The sequence below is a fragment of the Theobroma umbraticum genome, unplaced genomic scaffold (genome assembly GCF_002168275.2).
Source record: "Theobroma umbraticum cultivar Fairchild unplaced genomic scaffold, ASM216827v3 scaffold_4.1, whole genome shotgun sequence".
Lineage (NCBI taxonomy): Eukaryota > Viridiplantae > Streptophyta > Magnoliopsida > Malvales > Malvaceae > Theobroma > Theobroma umbraticum.
The window spans coordinates 7,180,557-7,198,970 of record NW_018397258.1 but is presented as its reverse complement, the minus strand read 5'-3'; the positions used below and the strand labels follow the sequence as shown (position 1 = coordinate 7,198,970).

Sequence of the window (18,414 nt, the reverse complement as noted above, 5' to 3'; positions counted from 1 at the left end):
TCGCTAAGTTGATGAGCCTAGTTGAGCTCGCTCGAGTAGCTCGGTATCCTCCTCGAGTCGAGTACGAGCCAGAAAAATAATCCTCGATAAAGCTCGAGCTATGAGTTTGGAGTGGAGCTCAAGCCCTAGATCATGCATTGTTTCGATTCAACTCAATTTGATTACGCTCTTACTCAGAGCACAAAGCCTAAGCAATACCTCCTGGTCCAATATCAACTCTTTCTCCATAGATCCCCAGGTTACCTTTGTTCAGGCTACTTAAACCAATTGTGTTCTTGGCAATGTCATGTTCTTCAGTGTTTAAGGAGCTCGTTTGGCTGTGACAAAGTCAAAGGTCAATGTACTAAACCCAATTAGTAAAAGTCTAGAATTCTCTTAGTGTAAACAATAAAACATAAATTTGAATTTGAACTTACCTTAACCTTTTTAACTTGTTTGATCTGTTTTTTTTTTTTCAGTTTATCTATCTCTTAAAAACAAAAGTCAGGTCAAACATAAATTTTGAAAAACTTTTAAAAAAAATAGTTTTTTATTGAAGAATAAAATTTTTAAAAAAAGAGCTTTAAGAAAAGCTCCTATGAGAAACTTTTTTTTTCTTTTTTTTTAAATACAAAATTTTTTTATTTTTATTTCAAAAATATCCTCATCTGTTAAAAATAATTACAATATAACTCTCTAAAAAAAAATACTCTTTACGATAATTTTAACTAAAATTATAACTTAAAAAAAAAAATTTACCAAACAACTTCAATTTAATTCTAAAAGCTATTATTTTTCATAAAGTTTCATAATAGCTTTTACGCTGAAAAAAAACTAAGCCAAACATGCTCGAATTGCCAAGCTTGTATCAATAGATAATGTAAAGTTACAAATGTCTAAGATTTGCACCTAGGTTTATCCTCTTGAGTTTACAGCAATGGTTAGTAGTGATCTTATATCCTTGACTTGCGAGGTTGGTTATCTTGTCAAAGACCTAGTGCAGACAAAGAAGAAACTGTTTGTTTATCCACTAGTTTTTTTTTTTCCAGTAAAATCAATCTTGATCATGTTGTAACTACAAATGTTCATAAGAACTTTTTTAACAATGAAAATAATGAAGAATTTGTTACGTAATCGAGTGAGAGATAATTTAATTAATGATTGTTTGCTTATATATATTATAAAAAGAATATCTTTGTAGTAAATATTCTCTTTTATTTATTTATTTTTTTTGTAATGACATTGTTATCATTAGAAAGTTAAGTATCAACTAACTACTAAGAGCATGTTTGGCTTGGGTTTTTTTAATTTAAAAGCTATTATAAAGTACTTATGAAAAATAAAAGTTTTTAAAATTAAATTAAAATTATTTGGTATATTTACATTTTGTAAGTTCTTTTTTATAGATAAGTTGTTTGGTAAAACAATTTATATAAATTCTAATTTTAGTTAAAATTACCATAAAAGGTATTTAATAAATAACTTCTTATTAATCACGAATTTCTTTTTTCAAAATAAAAAAAATTAAATTTATTTTTTATCTATTTGAAATAAAATTTTGAAAATATACAAAGGATTTTATATAATATAAAGTTTATAATTAATAATAAATTATAAAAAAGAGTTCAACAAATAATTTATAAGTAACACATAATTCATAAATAATTTTTTATTGAATAATAATAAATAAATAAAATCAAGAGCAAAATTGAATCAAATAAAAAAAAATGAGAGATGAAAGAAAACAGTGAGTCAACTACTAAAACTCCTAAGCCTAACAATGGAGGATAACCCATAAAAGAAGAAGAGAAGTCTAGGGTGGTAGTAATAATTCAAGAAAATCATGTTTAGCTATTGATGTAAATATCAACTAATAAAGAGAATTTTCAAAGTAAAAAAAAAGATAGAAAATAAAATTAAAAACAAAATCGAAAGAAAAAGAAGAAATAACATCTGAATGCAATTTTAAATTTTGAATTTTTTTTTCTTAATTTTTGTAAGAATAAAAAAAAAATCTTAGAATGATGATTTGTAGAAAGAAAGAGAGGATAGGAAGATCGATGAGGAAAGAGGGAAGAATATTTTTTAAGAGAGAGAATGTTTTTGGGAAAAATTAACTTTACTAATAAGTTAGCATATTTATTTTAAAAAAAAGAAGAAAAAGCTTTTAATTAGAACTTTTTTTAAGCTCTTTTTTTTTAGATTTTATTTTTAAAAAAATTATTTTTTTAAAGTTTTTTTATGAAATCTTTTTTGCTCCAACTTCTACTTTTAAGCAGTAAATAAACTAAATATAAACCAAATGAACACTAAAAGACATAACCTTGAGAAATCAAACCCATAATAATAATATCTCAAACTTAAATCCATAATAATAATGTCTCAAATATTAATCCAAGCACAAGGTCATCTCCTTGCAATCTCAATGCTAACAACATAGACATGAAATTAAAACAACTTGAAACAGCAAAGCAATCCGAAGAGAAACGAGAAACTGAAACAGCAAAACATCGTCTAGACGATGTGACAAACTGAAACGAAAACACACATAGGAGAATATGACCAGCTCTTGATTGCAAAGTTGCGATTGAATAAGAATCCCTTGAGCAGCATCCCAAGAGCTCTTTGGTTCAACCTACACACAGAAAGAATAAGCATTAAACCCGTAGCCAAGATCGATCATCCTCAGCAATGACTCCAAGCAAGCATTGTGAAACTAACCACATTGTAGCTACTAATAATAGTAGTAATAGGCATCCTTCTTGGTCTCCCTATACGCCAGGGGCACATAGGTACTGGCTGAACCCGCTGGTTTTTTGGCCTTCCTCTTTTTGGGTTCGGGTTCGGGCTCGGGCTCGGGCTCGACTGGGGCGGCAGGCCTTCTGGGATGAATTGGTACTGTTGTGTCCGACAGATGCCTTTTCTTCTTTCTCTTTTCATTTTCACTGAGCCAACATTTCAAATTCTAATCAGTTCAAGGCTTGAACATTGCAGAGATCATGCACACGTCAAAAGTTTCAATCCAAGAGCTAGTAACCAAAATGCATGGACATTTTTAGAAGGCAAATATGCAATTAGAAAATCAGATTATTAGTTCACACATAAGTTTTGATCAAAACCTTCAGTATGTAACCATACAAATAGTACATGAAATATTAATAGTTTAGAGTTCATGGTTTAATTTGACATTGTTAATTTGATGGTGTTAATTAATAAATCAGTTAATCAAATATATAGTATAATGTGCGAGTTACATGAGACAGAAGAAACGCCAAATGGAAACATGTCATCAAGCATTAAAATATAGTTAAAAATACCATTTCCGCATTAATCACAAGGATTTAAATGCAGTGATGTTGCTTAGCCACCTTAATTTAGTGATTTACCTAGGACCAATGCTTTCCAGATATCGGCAAACTACCGGTGGAGGGGCTACAATTGGCAGTAATGCTTCATAATCCAGGTCCTCAGAGACAGCATTCTCATATTCAATCTGCAAAAACAAAGATGTTGAGTTGCAATAACAATGGGTGTTATAACCAAGAAAAAATGTCGTGTTTTACTAGATATATGAAGAGATCCCATTTCACACAAAATCCTAGCAGGCATTGATTTGGAAAGCTAAAGCTATTGCAATAATGAAGAACTCATGACCTTGTACAATTCAGTTTCCTCAGAGTAATCCACAACCTCGCCCATAAATTTGGAGCCATCATCAAATTCTTTGTAAACCAGGACTCCAAGCCATTTCCTAGCTCTCATGACCATCTGTTCATTTATAATTAAATAGTTAAGTAGTGGTTATCATGGGCTTCATTTTAACAAAGCATCATGTTAAGCAGTGATAAGTACAGTAAAATTAGTAAACCATACACCGGGGTCAGGCTGCTGTTTTTCATCTTTGTTATCTCCGGTCACTGGGGTGGGTTGCACGGCACCTCCTGACTCAGAGTTTGCAGTATCCTTGGGGATGGTGTCCTGAACTTGATTTGGGAAAATGGTCGGCTCCAGAAAATATTCAGCTTCATCTATGAAGGAAAATGAATGCAAATTGATATTAAATTACACTAGAAATTCACTGAAGGTTAATAATTAAACTAGGGCATATGTTGTCAACTGCTAATTATATTTGATAAATATATATATATATATAGTACGATTTGAGAATTCAAAAGGAATAACTGATTGTAATTTATTGATTAAGATGATACCTATACAAGCAAAAAAATCATAGATCTGACGTTATTTAAATAATTCAATCATTATCAATGATATCTTGTTATTGATGTATTGCAGTTATAATAGATTTATTATTATTGTGATATTCACGCGCCCGTGTGTTCACGCGTCACTTAATCTTTAATGAAATAAAAATTTAATTGACCGTTAAGTGGCGCGTAAATAACCGTTAATCAAATAAACTGTCACTGAACTACTAATCACATAAAAATTTAAATGATCGTTAATTGGCGCGTAAATAACTATTGATCAATAAACTGTTAAGATGCATATGTGATAGATCAAGACAATAAAAATTGACATAGAGATTTGTCAAACAACATAGTTTAGGGGAAAATCAAAATATAATCTTGATGTGTGTGTGTATATATATATATACACACACATATATGTGAAGAGCAGATAGAGAGCAGATCAGCGATCAGCAATCATCTTTCACAAATTTCAGACAAGACTGACGAAAAGATATAGAATGACTTGGATTGATTTTGGTTAAAAAAAAAGAAGGAAAAAACTGATTGATTTACACACACACACACATATATATATATATATATATATATTATGAAAGCATATGATCAAGACTGCTAGTATATGAATCAACAGTCTCATATGAATATATAACGACGAAGAAGTAAATCAACCAGACGAAAGTATGGTACGTAAAAATGAAAAAAGAACGTAAACATTTACAACCAAAAACCAATCAAACAGTGGACTAAATCGTGCAGAGCAATTGTGGCCTCAAGATCTCACCTTCATGGCTGCTATTGATATGCACGATAGTCCTCATCTTCAGATTCAAATCGCTGAACCCTTAACAAATCCCTGCAACAGAAAGATCAAACGATTAGGAAGTTGTCATATAATACATACATATATATGCATGGCAAAGAATGAAGGAAAAGGGGGAGTGTAACTAAAAGAAGGTTTGGTAAAAGATGAGACTTGCCAGAATGCTGATACTTGTGAGAGTGGTTTTTAGTGTGACAAAATGACACCATATATATAACAATTGGCTGAATAGAGGGCGTTTGGCTTCAAGCGACACCTGCACTTGAGATTCGTTACAAGAGTGGGCAAACGTATCCAATTTACAACTATACTTCCAAAAATGATAGGTGGATTTTGAGGGCAATATTAAGGAAATGGGAGCCCCACCGAGTCAGGGTGAGTTGTCATGTATGCACAGCGAGTATGCCATCAATGAACTAATGGTAAAATGTGTGGTCATGAGTCATGACTCATTTTTTGTTAAGTTTTTGCTCCAAAGAAGGAAATGCAATCAATTCCCAGAAATGCAAACGCAGGACAAAAGGTCAAGGAACATGAATTGGTGTTGGTGACGTTTCAAAACGCCACCTTACCATCCTCCCTCCCGCTCAATATGCTTGCATTGCAGCCCCTTGAGTATCGAATTTGAGCGTCGCCCCTGGGCTGCTTTATCAATTTTTGTCATTTCTACCTTATTTTACTAAAACATTTCAACATTATCTCTCCTTTTGTATGATTATCCGTATAAATTAATTAATCTTTTGCTGGCTATATCCTTCCAAAGGAAACCATATGTTGGGATATAACTCTTCATCACTAGGGTTTATGACAGTAATTGTGTTCTAAATTAATTTCAGGGTAATTTTTCTTCACATATATGCTCATAGCTTTGCATATATATGTGTGTGTGTGTTTAGTTATTAGAGTACATAGTTAAGGCATTTGAGGGGGCCAACAACAAAGAGATTACGGCATCTCGTTGTACACTTCAATATAATTTCAAATTAGTTGAAATTTCTTTAAGGAAAATTCCCTCATGATAAAATTTTTCAATTGAGTTTAATGTAGTCGGATAAGGACCGCTGTGTTTCCAAAAACACCGTACGTTGTTAGTCACAAGAATTGGATTCTTGCTGAAGCTTTACAAGGAACATGGAATTTATTTCCAATTATTCTATTTTAGACGATTTTTTGCCAACTATTGCTTGTCTGATTCTTAATTAAATTTTCTGACTATGTCTGACAAGTTGAGATTAATTGGCTTGGCAGTGGTATGAATTGGTTTTAGCTCAGGAGGGTTCAAAACATAAATATAACTCCAGCATTTAATTCTCCTCATATGGGCATTAATATGAATTGATTTCCATTCTCTTTAGGGCGGGCTTGGTTGAGGGAATGGAATACTCATTAATCCCATATTCTTATTTTTGAGATAAAAGTTACATTTGGTTCAATAAAATGGTTTGGGGCTTTAATAGCCATTACTATTACCCCTTTGATAATAACTATTCCGAGTTGTTGAGAATAAGAAAAAAATTTGATTAGACAAAAATACATTTTTACAATTTAAAAAGCTACTTTATAAAATAATACTAAGCCTATTATTTTTTCTCTCTTCCTCACTCCTTCTCTCTCTAACGCAACTCCGTTTTTTGTAGCTTCCGGTCACTGCCGTTGCGCTCCACTGCCATCCACTCTCTCTCATTTGTTGCTCCGCCATCCATTTTCAATCAAGTGTGAGATGTTACCCAAGAAGCTGCATTTCGTGAAATCAAGGAGAAGATCAAGAAAGATAATGATGAGAAGAAGGCAAAGAAAGCAGAACTAATAACCAAAACACAAAAGACACAAGGTAAAGGTAATGCTCCCAAGGTATTGCTCCAGAGGTCCTAAATTGGGTGGTGGTGGTGAAATGCACAAAAAACACAAAATGTTTTACTTCATTTTCAACAAAAAAAAAAGAAAAAAGAAATATTTAAACATTATTTAATAAATTACTATTATTTAACTATAATAAATATTATGAAGAATATAATTTAATATTATTATTTGAAATAATAAATATAATAAAGAATATTATTTAGTATTATTTAAATTTAATCAAGAATATATTTTATCTTTTAATATTAAACATTATTTAATTATAATAAAAGGTTTAATTACTTTCTAATAGAAAATATTATCAAATTATAATAAAAAATGTTTGTATTTTGATGAAAATATTATTTAATTATAGTAAAACATATTTTTATGTTATTACTTAGAATGATTTTATCTTTTAACAAAATAAATTCTTTAATTTTAACAAAGGGTATTTTTATCATTTACCACTTATTTCTTAATGATTCCTAAAACTATTTCTGTCAACCAATCATCGGAATAAATCATATTAATAATTAATAATTTTTATTCTATTCTATTCCTATGAACTAAACTATAAAATAATTATTTCTCCCTTATTCTATTCCTACAAAATAAAGATGCTATTTCTCCTCTATTCTATTCTACTAACCAAATGTATCTTTACTATTTATTATTGTTGTTGTTGTTATTATTAGGCATAATGCTCAAATAAGCTCTTAAATTATATAAGAAAATTTGAATAAGTTTTTTTTCTTTTATTACGTTTAATCAAGTTTTTGTGTTTTTATTTTAAGTCAAATGAGCTCTTAGAACTAATGATTAACTAATTGTCATTAGTTAAAATACTACTTGTTATTTTATATCTACATGACACTGACATAGTGTTAATGTGAAAAGTAAAAAATATCACATAATCATATTATCATGCTAAATTAGTATATTAGGTCATCATTAATTATTATATATCAACTTGCCACATCATCATCACTTATAATATGTTAGTATGTCATATCAACATCACACATCATAAAATGAAAAATGACATTTTTTAAAGTTAATAATTAGGTATAAGGGTTTATTTGATTTAAAATAAAAATATAAAGACTTATTTAGCTCAAAATACAAGTATAAGAACTAATTAAAGTATAACATTGATTTAAATTTTTCTAAACAGTTTAGGAGCTTTTTTATATATTATGCCTTACTACTATTACTATGCACATTTTTATTGTTGTTGTTTTAAATATGAGCATAATTTAGTGAAATATAATATTTAAAAAAGTTCTTGAATTATTTAAAAAAATTCAAATAAGTTTTTCACTTTTATTGTATTCAATCAAAACTATATATTCTTATTTTAAATCAATAATAATTGATTAATTGCTATTAATTAAAATATTACTTATCATTTATATTCATATGATGCTAACTTAAGGTTTGAAAAATTTCACATGATCATGTAATCTCCATAAAAGTTACCTTTACGGCATTGACATGAAAGAAGGTAGAATACAAGAATAGGCAAGGAGAATTTTATGTAGAGTAGGTATCCTCCCAACAATTTACCTTAAGTTTCTATTAAGGGATGTGACCAACTCATACAAAATGTGGGACCTAATTATAGAGAAATCTGAAGCTCCGCTAGCTACAGTGAAATCTAGGACTCTTTCCGTGGGAGGAAGAGTTGCAATTTTGAGGTCAGTTTTCATATATCAATCCACCTATTATATGTGGATTTTCCAAATGCCACAAGTGGTGAAAGAGACTCTTTATAGAATATAGTGGTGATTTTTATGGAAAATGCCATCGAAACAAGAAGAATTTAATATGTAGATTGGTCATCCGTTTGCCTCTGTAGAGATTTTGGTGGCTTGGGGTTGGTTGATCTTAATCTCAAAAATAGAGCTATGATAAATAAATGGATTTGAAGATTCGATGACTAGAATGATAGCTTGTAAAGGAACATACTAGTAAAAAAGTTAGGTGATGGCAATAAGAGTTTGATTCAAGTGGTAGCAAGCACTAGGATGACTTCCGAGGTGTGGAAAAATATCATCAAATCACTCATCACTTCAAATGGTTAAGCTAGCACTTTAAAAGAAAGGTTGAGAGTGTTGTTAGGGAGCAAAAAGCATATTAATTTTGGAACAATCATTAGATTGAAGGGGTTGTGCCAAGATATAAACTTTCAAGAGTGTTTGCCTTATTTACTTAAAAAGATGGGGTCATTGAAGAGTTTGGTGAATGGAATGATGACGAATGGCATTGGAGGATGGACCTTAGGAGACCCATTTTCGATTGGAAATAATTGGTGAGCAAGCCCTAGGGAAAGATTTTGAAGACATGGTCATATGGAAGGGAACTCTTAACGGGATTTATAGCTCCAAATCCTTTTGTAGAAGTGTCTTGTTAGCTTCGAATGCTATGGCTAATTATTGGAAACAAATATGGAAGGGCCTTACTCCGTATAAGGTGGAGGTGTTCTGTTAGCAACTTGTTGAGAAGTGGCTATAAAAGAAATACTAATAAGAAGGGGTTTGCTCAATATAGATGTAGCTTGCTATTTTTTATGTAAAAAAGACCTTGAAACGATAGGACACTTTTTATTTTCTATTATCTGTAGGTGTGAAAGATGCTAACATAGTTGAGCAATTAGTGATACGGAAAACTATTCAAATTTTTGTAGTATACAAATGGGCTTCAACACATGAACTAGTGTTGGAAAGCGACTTGACAAATGTTGTGAAATGGGTTAACAATTTTAGGGAAGCACCATGGAAACTTCGAGCCACCATTATGCAGAAAAAATGGTATAAAGGCAAAGTTAAAAAATGGGAAATTAGAAAAATTCTAGGAACAGGCAACGAAGTAGCTGATAATCTGGCTAAAACAAGAGTTTAAAGGGCAGAGGAACTTGTTTGGCACTGACCCTTGACAACAAATCAGAGTAAATTGAACTTTGGGAGACTTTGTGTGACAGACTATATGGATTTTTTTTTGCTAGTTTTTTTCTACTTCTTTGCTTATTCTGGGGGCTATACAAGTTGTTTGTTGTGTAGGTTTTTCTTTGAAAGTTTACTCTCAACCACTGTTTATGAAGGGGATTCAAATCATACTAAGGTGATTATATGCAACAGAATATTATTTAAATTTTAATCTCCGAAGCCATGAATCACTTTAATTGAAACTAATTTAGAAAAATTATAAGAGAAAGATTTCGACATACTTGAAAGTTTGATATCTGCTTTCTTTGTTAGAGTCTTTCTTGGCTTTTTATTTTTGACTTTTGCACACCAATAAAGACTTATCAAACTATAGCAGCACAATTATCCTTCCTTTCATGGTGATCCACAGAGTGATTTGCTAAAATCTCTTCATTAAGTGTATGTGAATCCCTAAGCCAAAGCTTATGTTAGCAAACTCTCAACTTTAAGCTCCCTATGTTTCTTTCTTGTTGGATGTGACCTTATCTTAACACATGAGAAAATAAAACAAGACTCTTCTATACTTTTAAGAGGAGGCTAAAGGATTCTTTTATAAAGTGAATTGAACTACTTTGTATCCAATAAGGATTAGAAAATGTCTTGGGTTAATTGGGTCTTTATTTAATATTCCATCAAATCATATTTGATTTAGCCCAATACCTAATTAGATTAAGCCCTTATAAAATCAATTTCATTACATCTAATTGAACTCAAATTAATTTTCATAATTCACCTTATATGTGTGACTCATTAGGTACCCAACATGTTAGTAATAAATATAAATTAATTCAACTAGAAATTTATATTTATATTTATAAATCATGAGTGACATCTAACAATACATCATGACTAGAAAAATGTCAAAAAAGTCAATATGGTATGATTAACCTTTCAATGTATAATATCTTGGTGTAATTTAATCCTTTCATCATATATCTCAGATAGAAAGAATTCATGGCTCGCTGTATGCTTTTTAACTTATACATATTAGTCTTGCAGTTTTCATATTGGCCTTAATTGAGATTCTTTTTTTTTATATTAGTCTTGCAGCTTTCATATTGACCGAAGAGCATTATAAGTGATAGAGATTCAAGGTTTGCAAGCTTTTTCTAGAAAGAGCTTTTCAAGCTATTGGGGTCAAAACTAAACATATCTTTTAGTTATCACCCATAAACAGATGATCAGATAGAACACTTAAATGGGTTGTTAGAAGAATACCTGCGACACTTTCTATAAACGAACTAGAAGAATTGGCTCAACCTACTGGATGTGGCTTAACTATGTTGCAGTTCACATAAAAGCTCAACCACCAGTAGAACCTCTTTTGAGGTCGTCACTGGACAACAACCTAGACTTTCCTATACCTTAGTGGAATCGTATAGTGGCAAGAGTCTCCCAGCGTTCAATTTTGTTAAGGAGTGGAAACAAAAACACTAAAATCATTAGACCCTATTTAAAGAAAGCCTTTAGTCATATGAAGAAGTAGGTAGATAGAGGTCAAAAGGAGCAACATTTTATGGTGGGAGACCTGTGTTGGTGAAGTTGGCACTCGAACAACTTCGATTTTTAAGAAAGAAAGATCAAAGACTAGTACAGAAGTATGAAGGTCCACTACTGATTATAGCCAAGTTGAGGAAGACTTCCTACAAGATTGATCCACCCAAGTGGATGAAAGTACACCTTATGTTTAACTTTAGCAACCTGAAGTCATTCCATGCAGATCCAATAGATGTAAGTAAGAGTCGAGCCACAAAAGCCACCATCAACATTAAACCACCATCACAATGCCCAGTGAAGGAGATTCTAGTAGAGAGGACGACGATAATCAACTGATAATCAACACAAGAATATCTGGTGAGATGGGAAAGTATGGAGCTAGATGAGATCACTCGAGAGAAGAAAGTCGATCTTTGCGCCTTTCAGTAGAAGATTGAAGAATTCCAAGCCAACTAGTCAATGAGGACATTGCAAGATTAATTTGGGGAAGGTGTCATGAGCCAACCTTGTATCAGATTATGATAGGGTAGAGTTATCTAAAAGATTGATCTTTTGTACTTGTAAGGAAAATGTCCCCTTTCAAATATTATAATACCTTGTGGTGACATCTTTAGAAATATTAGTTGAGTCTTTAAGGGAAAAGACCTTTTAGGAAGGGAATATCTTCATTTCAAACATTGTAATGGCTATTGGTAAAATATTTATAAAATCTCGTAAATTCTTTATAAAGGTGAGTAATTCGCGGATTATTGGACTACCTCACTGGTAAAAGTATGCTTGTAGCGAATCATTTAAGGCTATCTCTATGACCTGACGATAGCATGTCTTGGTCCCTTTATACTTATGTTTAAATTAATAAAATATTTTCCTTTTTGTGACTTAGTGGTTGCATATATGGTATTCGCTATGCCTTATGATTTCTATATGCTTTGCCTTAGTCTAATTTGTTACTATTGTTAATGTTTGATCAGATATAAACAAGTTATTGGTTAACTTGCGTGGAAACATTCACTCAAGTGTTGCGCGGACTATTTCATACTTAAGCAAAAAAGTGTAGTTCGTGACACTTAGCATATACCAGCCTTTGAGCATTACCAATATCTTTATTCTTGACAATACAATGACTAAGAACATATTTAAGAATAAGGCTTTAATGCATAAGAATCTCATAATTATAAACTTTATAATTTCTTTGTAAGGTCATTATGTTCCAAGGACTTTATCTACTTAAGTTTTTCATAACTCCTTATAAATAAACTCATGGATAAAAAAATATCTTATACATTATATAAAATATCCATAATGTATTTAACAAAAAATATGATTAATTAATTTAATATTTTATAAGCACAAAATCGATTGGCTTGTAGGGTTTATACTCACAATTTAAGAGGTTATCAAACATTTTGCGGAGAGCCAAGGGTAATGTAAAAGCTGTAGACTTAATTTTTGTTACACTACAGTTTTTGGGATATTTTCATTGTGGGCATGTTGTTATGTCTTCTGTGGCCATTGCTTTGAGTCAATGGCAACAAATGGCTACTTGTTTTGTATAGATCTGATTTGGTTCATGAACTCAGTTTTTTGGTGATGATCTATCCACACCAAAGGGTGCTATGCTTTTGTCTTCACATGGTCTCCTTGGTTGTGTTTGCTTTCATGATCTCTTAAACAACTGGGATCTCTTCCTTTTGTTACGATCACTTTGATTTGTTCTGTAAGTGTGCTGATTTTTAAGGTGTTTGTACAAATTTTTTGTACAATGTTTGTATGTCACATCAACATCACGTGGTATTGAATGACAAGTAACATTTTGTCTAATAATAATTAATGAACCATTTATTATAACAGCTTATTTGACTTAATATAAAAGTACAAGAATTTGATTGAATATAATAAAAAAATTTATTTAAAATTTTTAAAATAATTTAAGAATTTTTTTTAGGTATTATATCTTTTAGTTAAGTAAGATTCTTTCGTCCAATTCATCATGTACTTTCCTAAAATATTATATTAAAACTTAAAATCAAAAATCAAATTGATTAATAGATAAAGTTTAATGATAAAATCAAAATATGTAAACAATCAATCAATAATAATATTATCAATTCATAAAATTTTGTCAATTATTCAATAAGATCTATTAATCTTTAAAAAAAATATCTATTAATTTATCGATTTAAATTTTTAATTTTAGATTTTATGTAAACATTTTTATAGAAAAAAATTTAAGGAATTTGACTTAAAAAGAATCTTATTAGTTAATTAAGTTTTATTGGCTTTGATTGTTTTCTTTTGCTCGACCGTTCAAAAGCCCTATCTATGTTATGGAGCATGGTTTGTTATTGACAGTGTTCATCTAAAGCCGGGGGAAGGTGCTGTTGAGGCTGCGTGGGATTCGCAGATCTCTATGTTGTTCTGCTTGGTGCTGAAATGGATTGGCCTTGGCATGGGTGATGGGGGCCTTGATGTTGGAAATGGTCTGCTATGAATGATGGAATTGGTTTTTTCCTTTGGTGATTGTATTGTGTATAGGAATGATGCTATTCTGGTAACGGCGGGATGATTCTGTCATTTCTATCTGTTTGTATTGGGGAACATTGCTTGAATGACCCTCGAGATGTTGTCTCAACTCTCGGCAATCGGACCGTAAATCATGCACAAAAGGAACTTTTATATCTCTTCTCATGCAATTTATCTATTTTCAAGATAATTTATTTGTAAATCTTTTATTTACTTAAAATATTTCATACGCGTCTTAAAAAAAAAAAGTTTAAGTTTTGTCTTTAAAATTACTTAACCTAGTCTTATATGCAAAAACACACAAAAAAAGTTTAAAATAACCACCTCATTGTCTCACTCAAAACTCAAAGACAAACCAAGAAGTTTCGAAAGTTCAGATATGAAGGCAGGAAGGTCAGGCCACCCGGCTGCAGTCAACAGCTTCCCATCCGACACACACCCTTTAGATTCTTCCAAATCCCCTCCAGCCATCTTCACCATAACCTTCATTCCATAGTTGGTCGCACATCTCTTCCCCTGGAAAAATGATTATATCGCATATAATTAATTACTTTCATTGGTTTCGATTTACAGCAATTTCAGGATGTTCAGAGTTCATAGATATAATGATATTTACATAGCAATAGCATGAACAAATAGTAACAATCACCTTTACAATACCAGCAGCAGCTAGAAGCCATTGCCCTTGCCCAATTCCAGCAATGACCTTGTCTTTTTCAGCGAACTCCTTCACCAGATTGACTACTTTCTCGTTCATTACCAGCAACTCCGGAGACCTCCCACCGGGCAGTACGATGCAGTCATAGCGATGAACACTGATATCATCCCAATTGGCCGTAATAAAGAAGTTATGACCACGCTTCTCGCTGAAGACTTGGGCTCCCTCGTCATCGTGGATAGCTGTGACACAGGTTTCTCCCCTTTTCTTGCTTGGGGTAACTGCATCAACCTCGCAGCCTAATGCTTGCAGTGCACGGAATGGGACGTTTATTTCATAGTCTTCTACATAGTCCTTGGAAACACCAAATAAAACAAGTTTGTGAGTTTTATATGTATCTTCCTAGTAAAAAGAAACAAGTTGGGTCTGGTACTCTAATTAACTTGGAAAGAGGACTTCACCATATTTGTAGTTTTTATATAATTTAATCAAAGAATTTCACAAATTTTGCTTGGAGAACTTTATGTTTTACCCTTGATGAGCTTATTTTTGGCATTAATCTAAGGCTGTCTTACCCCACAAATGAAAAGCACTGAATTAGACCAAGCTGTATGAATTTTGGCTCCCATGGATTTAAACAGAACTTTGAGATACTCAGCATGCGCTGGCCACCCTATTGAACTTAAGATATTTCCATCTTTGAGACAAGCAGTAATGTCAAAAACTGAAGTAATTCCTGGTTGCTCCCACCAAACGCCGCCCGCCAGCTCAATTACAGATTTCATACTTGCAAATGCAGTGCATTTCTTGCCTTTCAAAAGTCCAGCCGCGGCCAAAAGAAGTTGGCTATGACAACTTGTCGCAATAGGCTTTCCTGCTTCAGCAAACCTTTTAACAATACTCAAGACCTTGTCGTCAACACTGAGTCGCTCTATGAACCGGCCACCAGGAATAATCAGGGCGTCATAGGATCTGGCTTCCACCTCATCGAAGTTTGAATTCAGTGTAAAGGAATGGCCTGGCAGTTCTGTGTAAAGCTGGAGAAGAAAGTAAAAGAATTATTCATTCAGTGTCGTAGAAACAAATGGGTTCTTTGTTTCTTTTGTGAGTAACTGGTATCATAGGACTAAACAGCGAATCATATTTTACCTCAAATCCTAAGAAATCATGGATAGCAGTGATGCATTTGTCACCAGGTAGCTTGGTGGGAGAGACGCAATCAACGCGAACTCCAAAGGCTTGCAGCACTTGAAAAGGAACCACCACTTCAAAATCTTCCATGTAGTCACCGCAGATTATCAGAGCAGATTTCTTGGCTACAGACCCCATCATATTCATTCCCTGACAGAAATAAAACTTACATAGAACCTGTGTATTATGTTCTGAGAGTGGGTCAGCTTGAACAGAACTAAGAATCTGTGTGACATGTGAATTAGATGGGGATGTAACTGAAGGAAGATGATATTAAATGAAAGCTCTGTCTTTTTATGAAATAAGGGTAAACAGGCTAAACTCCGTGATAAGAAAGAATTTATTAATGTCAGAAAGTGAATAGAATGAAAAGCAACGCCAAAGGGACAACAACAAACATTGGGTTAAAAGACAAAAAAACCCCTTACACATTCTAAAGTACACTCAATCCTTTTTATTTCAGAATTCATTACCTTGACCTTTTGTTGCCATTAATCACTATAAATATAAAAAGTTATAATTTCCCTCAAATAAGTAAAAAAAATAAAAAAAATATCATAATATAATTTAATTAAATAATATGAAAATTTTTTATTTATTTATTATCAATTTAAATAAAAACTCCCAAGATGAAAAAAAAATTAAAAGAAAGAAAGAAATAATTTAAGATTATTTCATAAACAATTTTAAAAATTTCATAATTATGAAATGAAAAAACCCTCAAAAATTTAAGTAATAATATTCTAATTAAACTAGGTATAAATTTTTTGTATTTAAGAAGGTTTTTGTACTTTTTAATCAAGCTCTTACGAGATCAATTTTAAATTTAACCAACCAAGCTCTTGTGAATTTATTAAATTTTTGTAGTTGTTGAATAATTCAATATATTTTGTTGATGTCTTGAAGATAATGATTTTGAGTTGCAGTTAAGGGTGAGCAAACAAGTGGCTTAGGTGGTTTGGTCTACCATACTTAAAAGACTGAATTGATCAAATATTTTTAAAAAACTAATCAAACATAAAAAAAAAAACTAAACCAATCAAATATAAAATTGATTTAGTTGGTTTGGTTTTGGACCAATGGATCAAAATTTTATCACTTATTGTTTTACAAATTATAATATTAAAACGTATAAACTTCATCCATAATTATAAAATATACAAATTATGTATAAATTATATATATATATATATATTATATGAAATTAATAACAAAACTTATATGTTATAATATTTTAATTTTTATATCAAGATTTGTATAAATAATAACTCATTATAAATCATATGTTGTAAAAATTAAAGTGATATCTAATAAAATTATTAAGTGTAATCATATAAATAAAATCTATTATAAGTTACAGTAATATTTATGTATAAATTAAATATACATATGTATATATAATACATTACTTTATTATGTATATATGAAATTAATGACATAATTTTGTATCAAAATTTGTATAAATAATAAATAATTATAAACAATGTGTTATAAAAACTAATGTGATAATTAATAAGGTTATTAAGTGTAATCATATAAATAAAGTTTATTATAAGTTATAGTAATGATTATGTATATATATTCATAAAATTTTATATTACGTAACATTACTAAGGTGTAATAATTATAACATATTAATATATAGAATATTTATTATCATATATTATAATATTAACATATAAATTATATCATTTAAAATATATAACTTATAATTTCATGTTAATACAGATTTATAAATAAATAAATATATATAACTAAAATTAAATTATTATGATTATGATTTATATACGTACATATAATAAATTAATATATTTTAAGTATATTATTAATTAAATTTACTATCAATTCTTCTTAATATATAAAAAATATATATAAAAAATTAGCTTTATTTTTTGGATGGATTGGTCTAAAAATTTTAAAACCTAGAACTAAACGAAAACCAATTGGACTAAACATTTTGGACCAATTGATTTAATGGACCAATTAAACCGAATCATTTTATTTAAATCGCATTTGATTTGGATGAGTAATTAGTCTCATTTGATTTTGTTTACCTCTAATTGCAGTCATAGTGGTGCATGGAGATCAAAAAAGGGGGAGATAGACAAAGAATGAGAAGAAAAAGAAAGAACTATTATTCTTTTCAATACCAGTGAAAAAAGAACAAAAAGAAGGGAAATGAGAAAAGAGGAAACAAAATGGAAAACAATTAAAAAGTTATACCTAGTTTAATTAGGATATTATTACTTAAATTTTTTATGATTCTTTTCACTACAAAATTATGAGTTTTTTTTAATTGTTAATAAAAAAATCATGAATAATTTATTTCTTTCTTTTAAATTTTTTCCTTTTTTCATGTGTCTCTTTTTTATTTTTTAAGTTGATAAATGTTCGATAAAAAATATTTTCATTATTATTTAATTAAATTAGATTTTGACTTTTCTTAATTTTTTTATTTTTCAATTATTTAAAAATAATTATAAGTTTTCATATTTGTAAATAACTTTTGACTAATAAAAAGACCACAGTATAAGAGTACGAGTCTTTGTATTTTACTACCCACCATGCCAGTGATTCAATGGATTTGGAGAAATAAATTCAGGGTTTTTAGTTTTGAAGTAGGAGGTTATACCTTACTAGTTACACAATTCAGGGTTTTACACATAAATGATGGTGATGCTTTATTGGCTACCAACAACGAAAAAA

The 18,414-nt window shown here is 30.6% G+C and overlaps 2 protein-coding genes across 2 annotated transcripts; both read right to left on the bottom strand.

Moving 5' to 3' along the window:
• Window positions 1-2,713: 2,713 nt before the first annotated feature.
• On the bottom strand, window positions 2,714-5,677 carry LOC149527384 (uncharacterized). Its single transcript, XM_089783054.1, has 6 exons — window positions 5,586-5,677; window positions 5,000-5,046; window positions 4,743-4,802; window positions 3,634-3,764; window positions 3,366-3,472; window positions 2,714-2,924 (listed from the first exon to the last, which is right to left on the bottom strand). The coding sequence occupies exons 1-6, from the start codon at window positions 5,675-5,677 to the stop codon at window positions 2,714-2,716; spliced, it is 648 nt and encodes a 215-aa protein (XP_089639180.1).
• Window positions 5,678-14,191: 8,514 nt separating this feature from the next.
• Window positions 14,192-15,930, bottom strand: LOC110414264 (DJ-1 protein homolog E). The gene is made up of 4 exons (XM_021425358.1): window positions 15,667-15,930; window positions 15,093-15,554; window positions 14,509-14,871; window positions 14,192-14,375 (listed from the first exon to the last, which is right to left on the bottom strand). Exons 1-4 carry the CDS (start codon window positions 15,853-15,855, stop codon window positions 14,193-14,195), a joined length of 1,197 nt encoding a protein of 398 aa, XP_021281033.1. The 5' UTR covers window positions 15,856-15,930; the 3' UTR covers window position 14,192.
• Window positions 15,931-18,414: the final 2,484 nt, after the last annotated feature.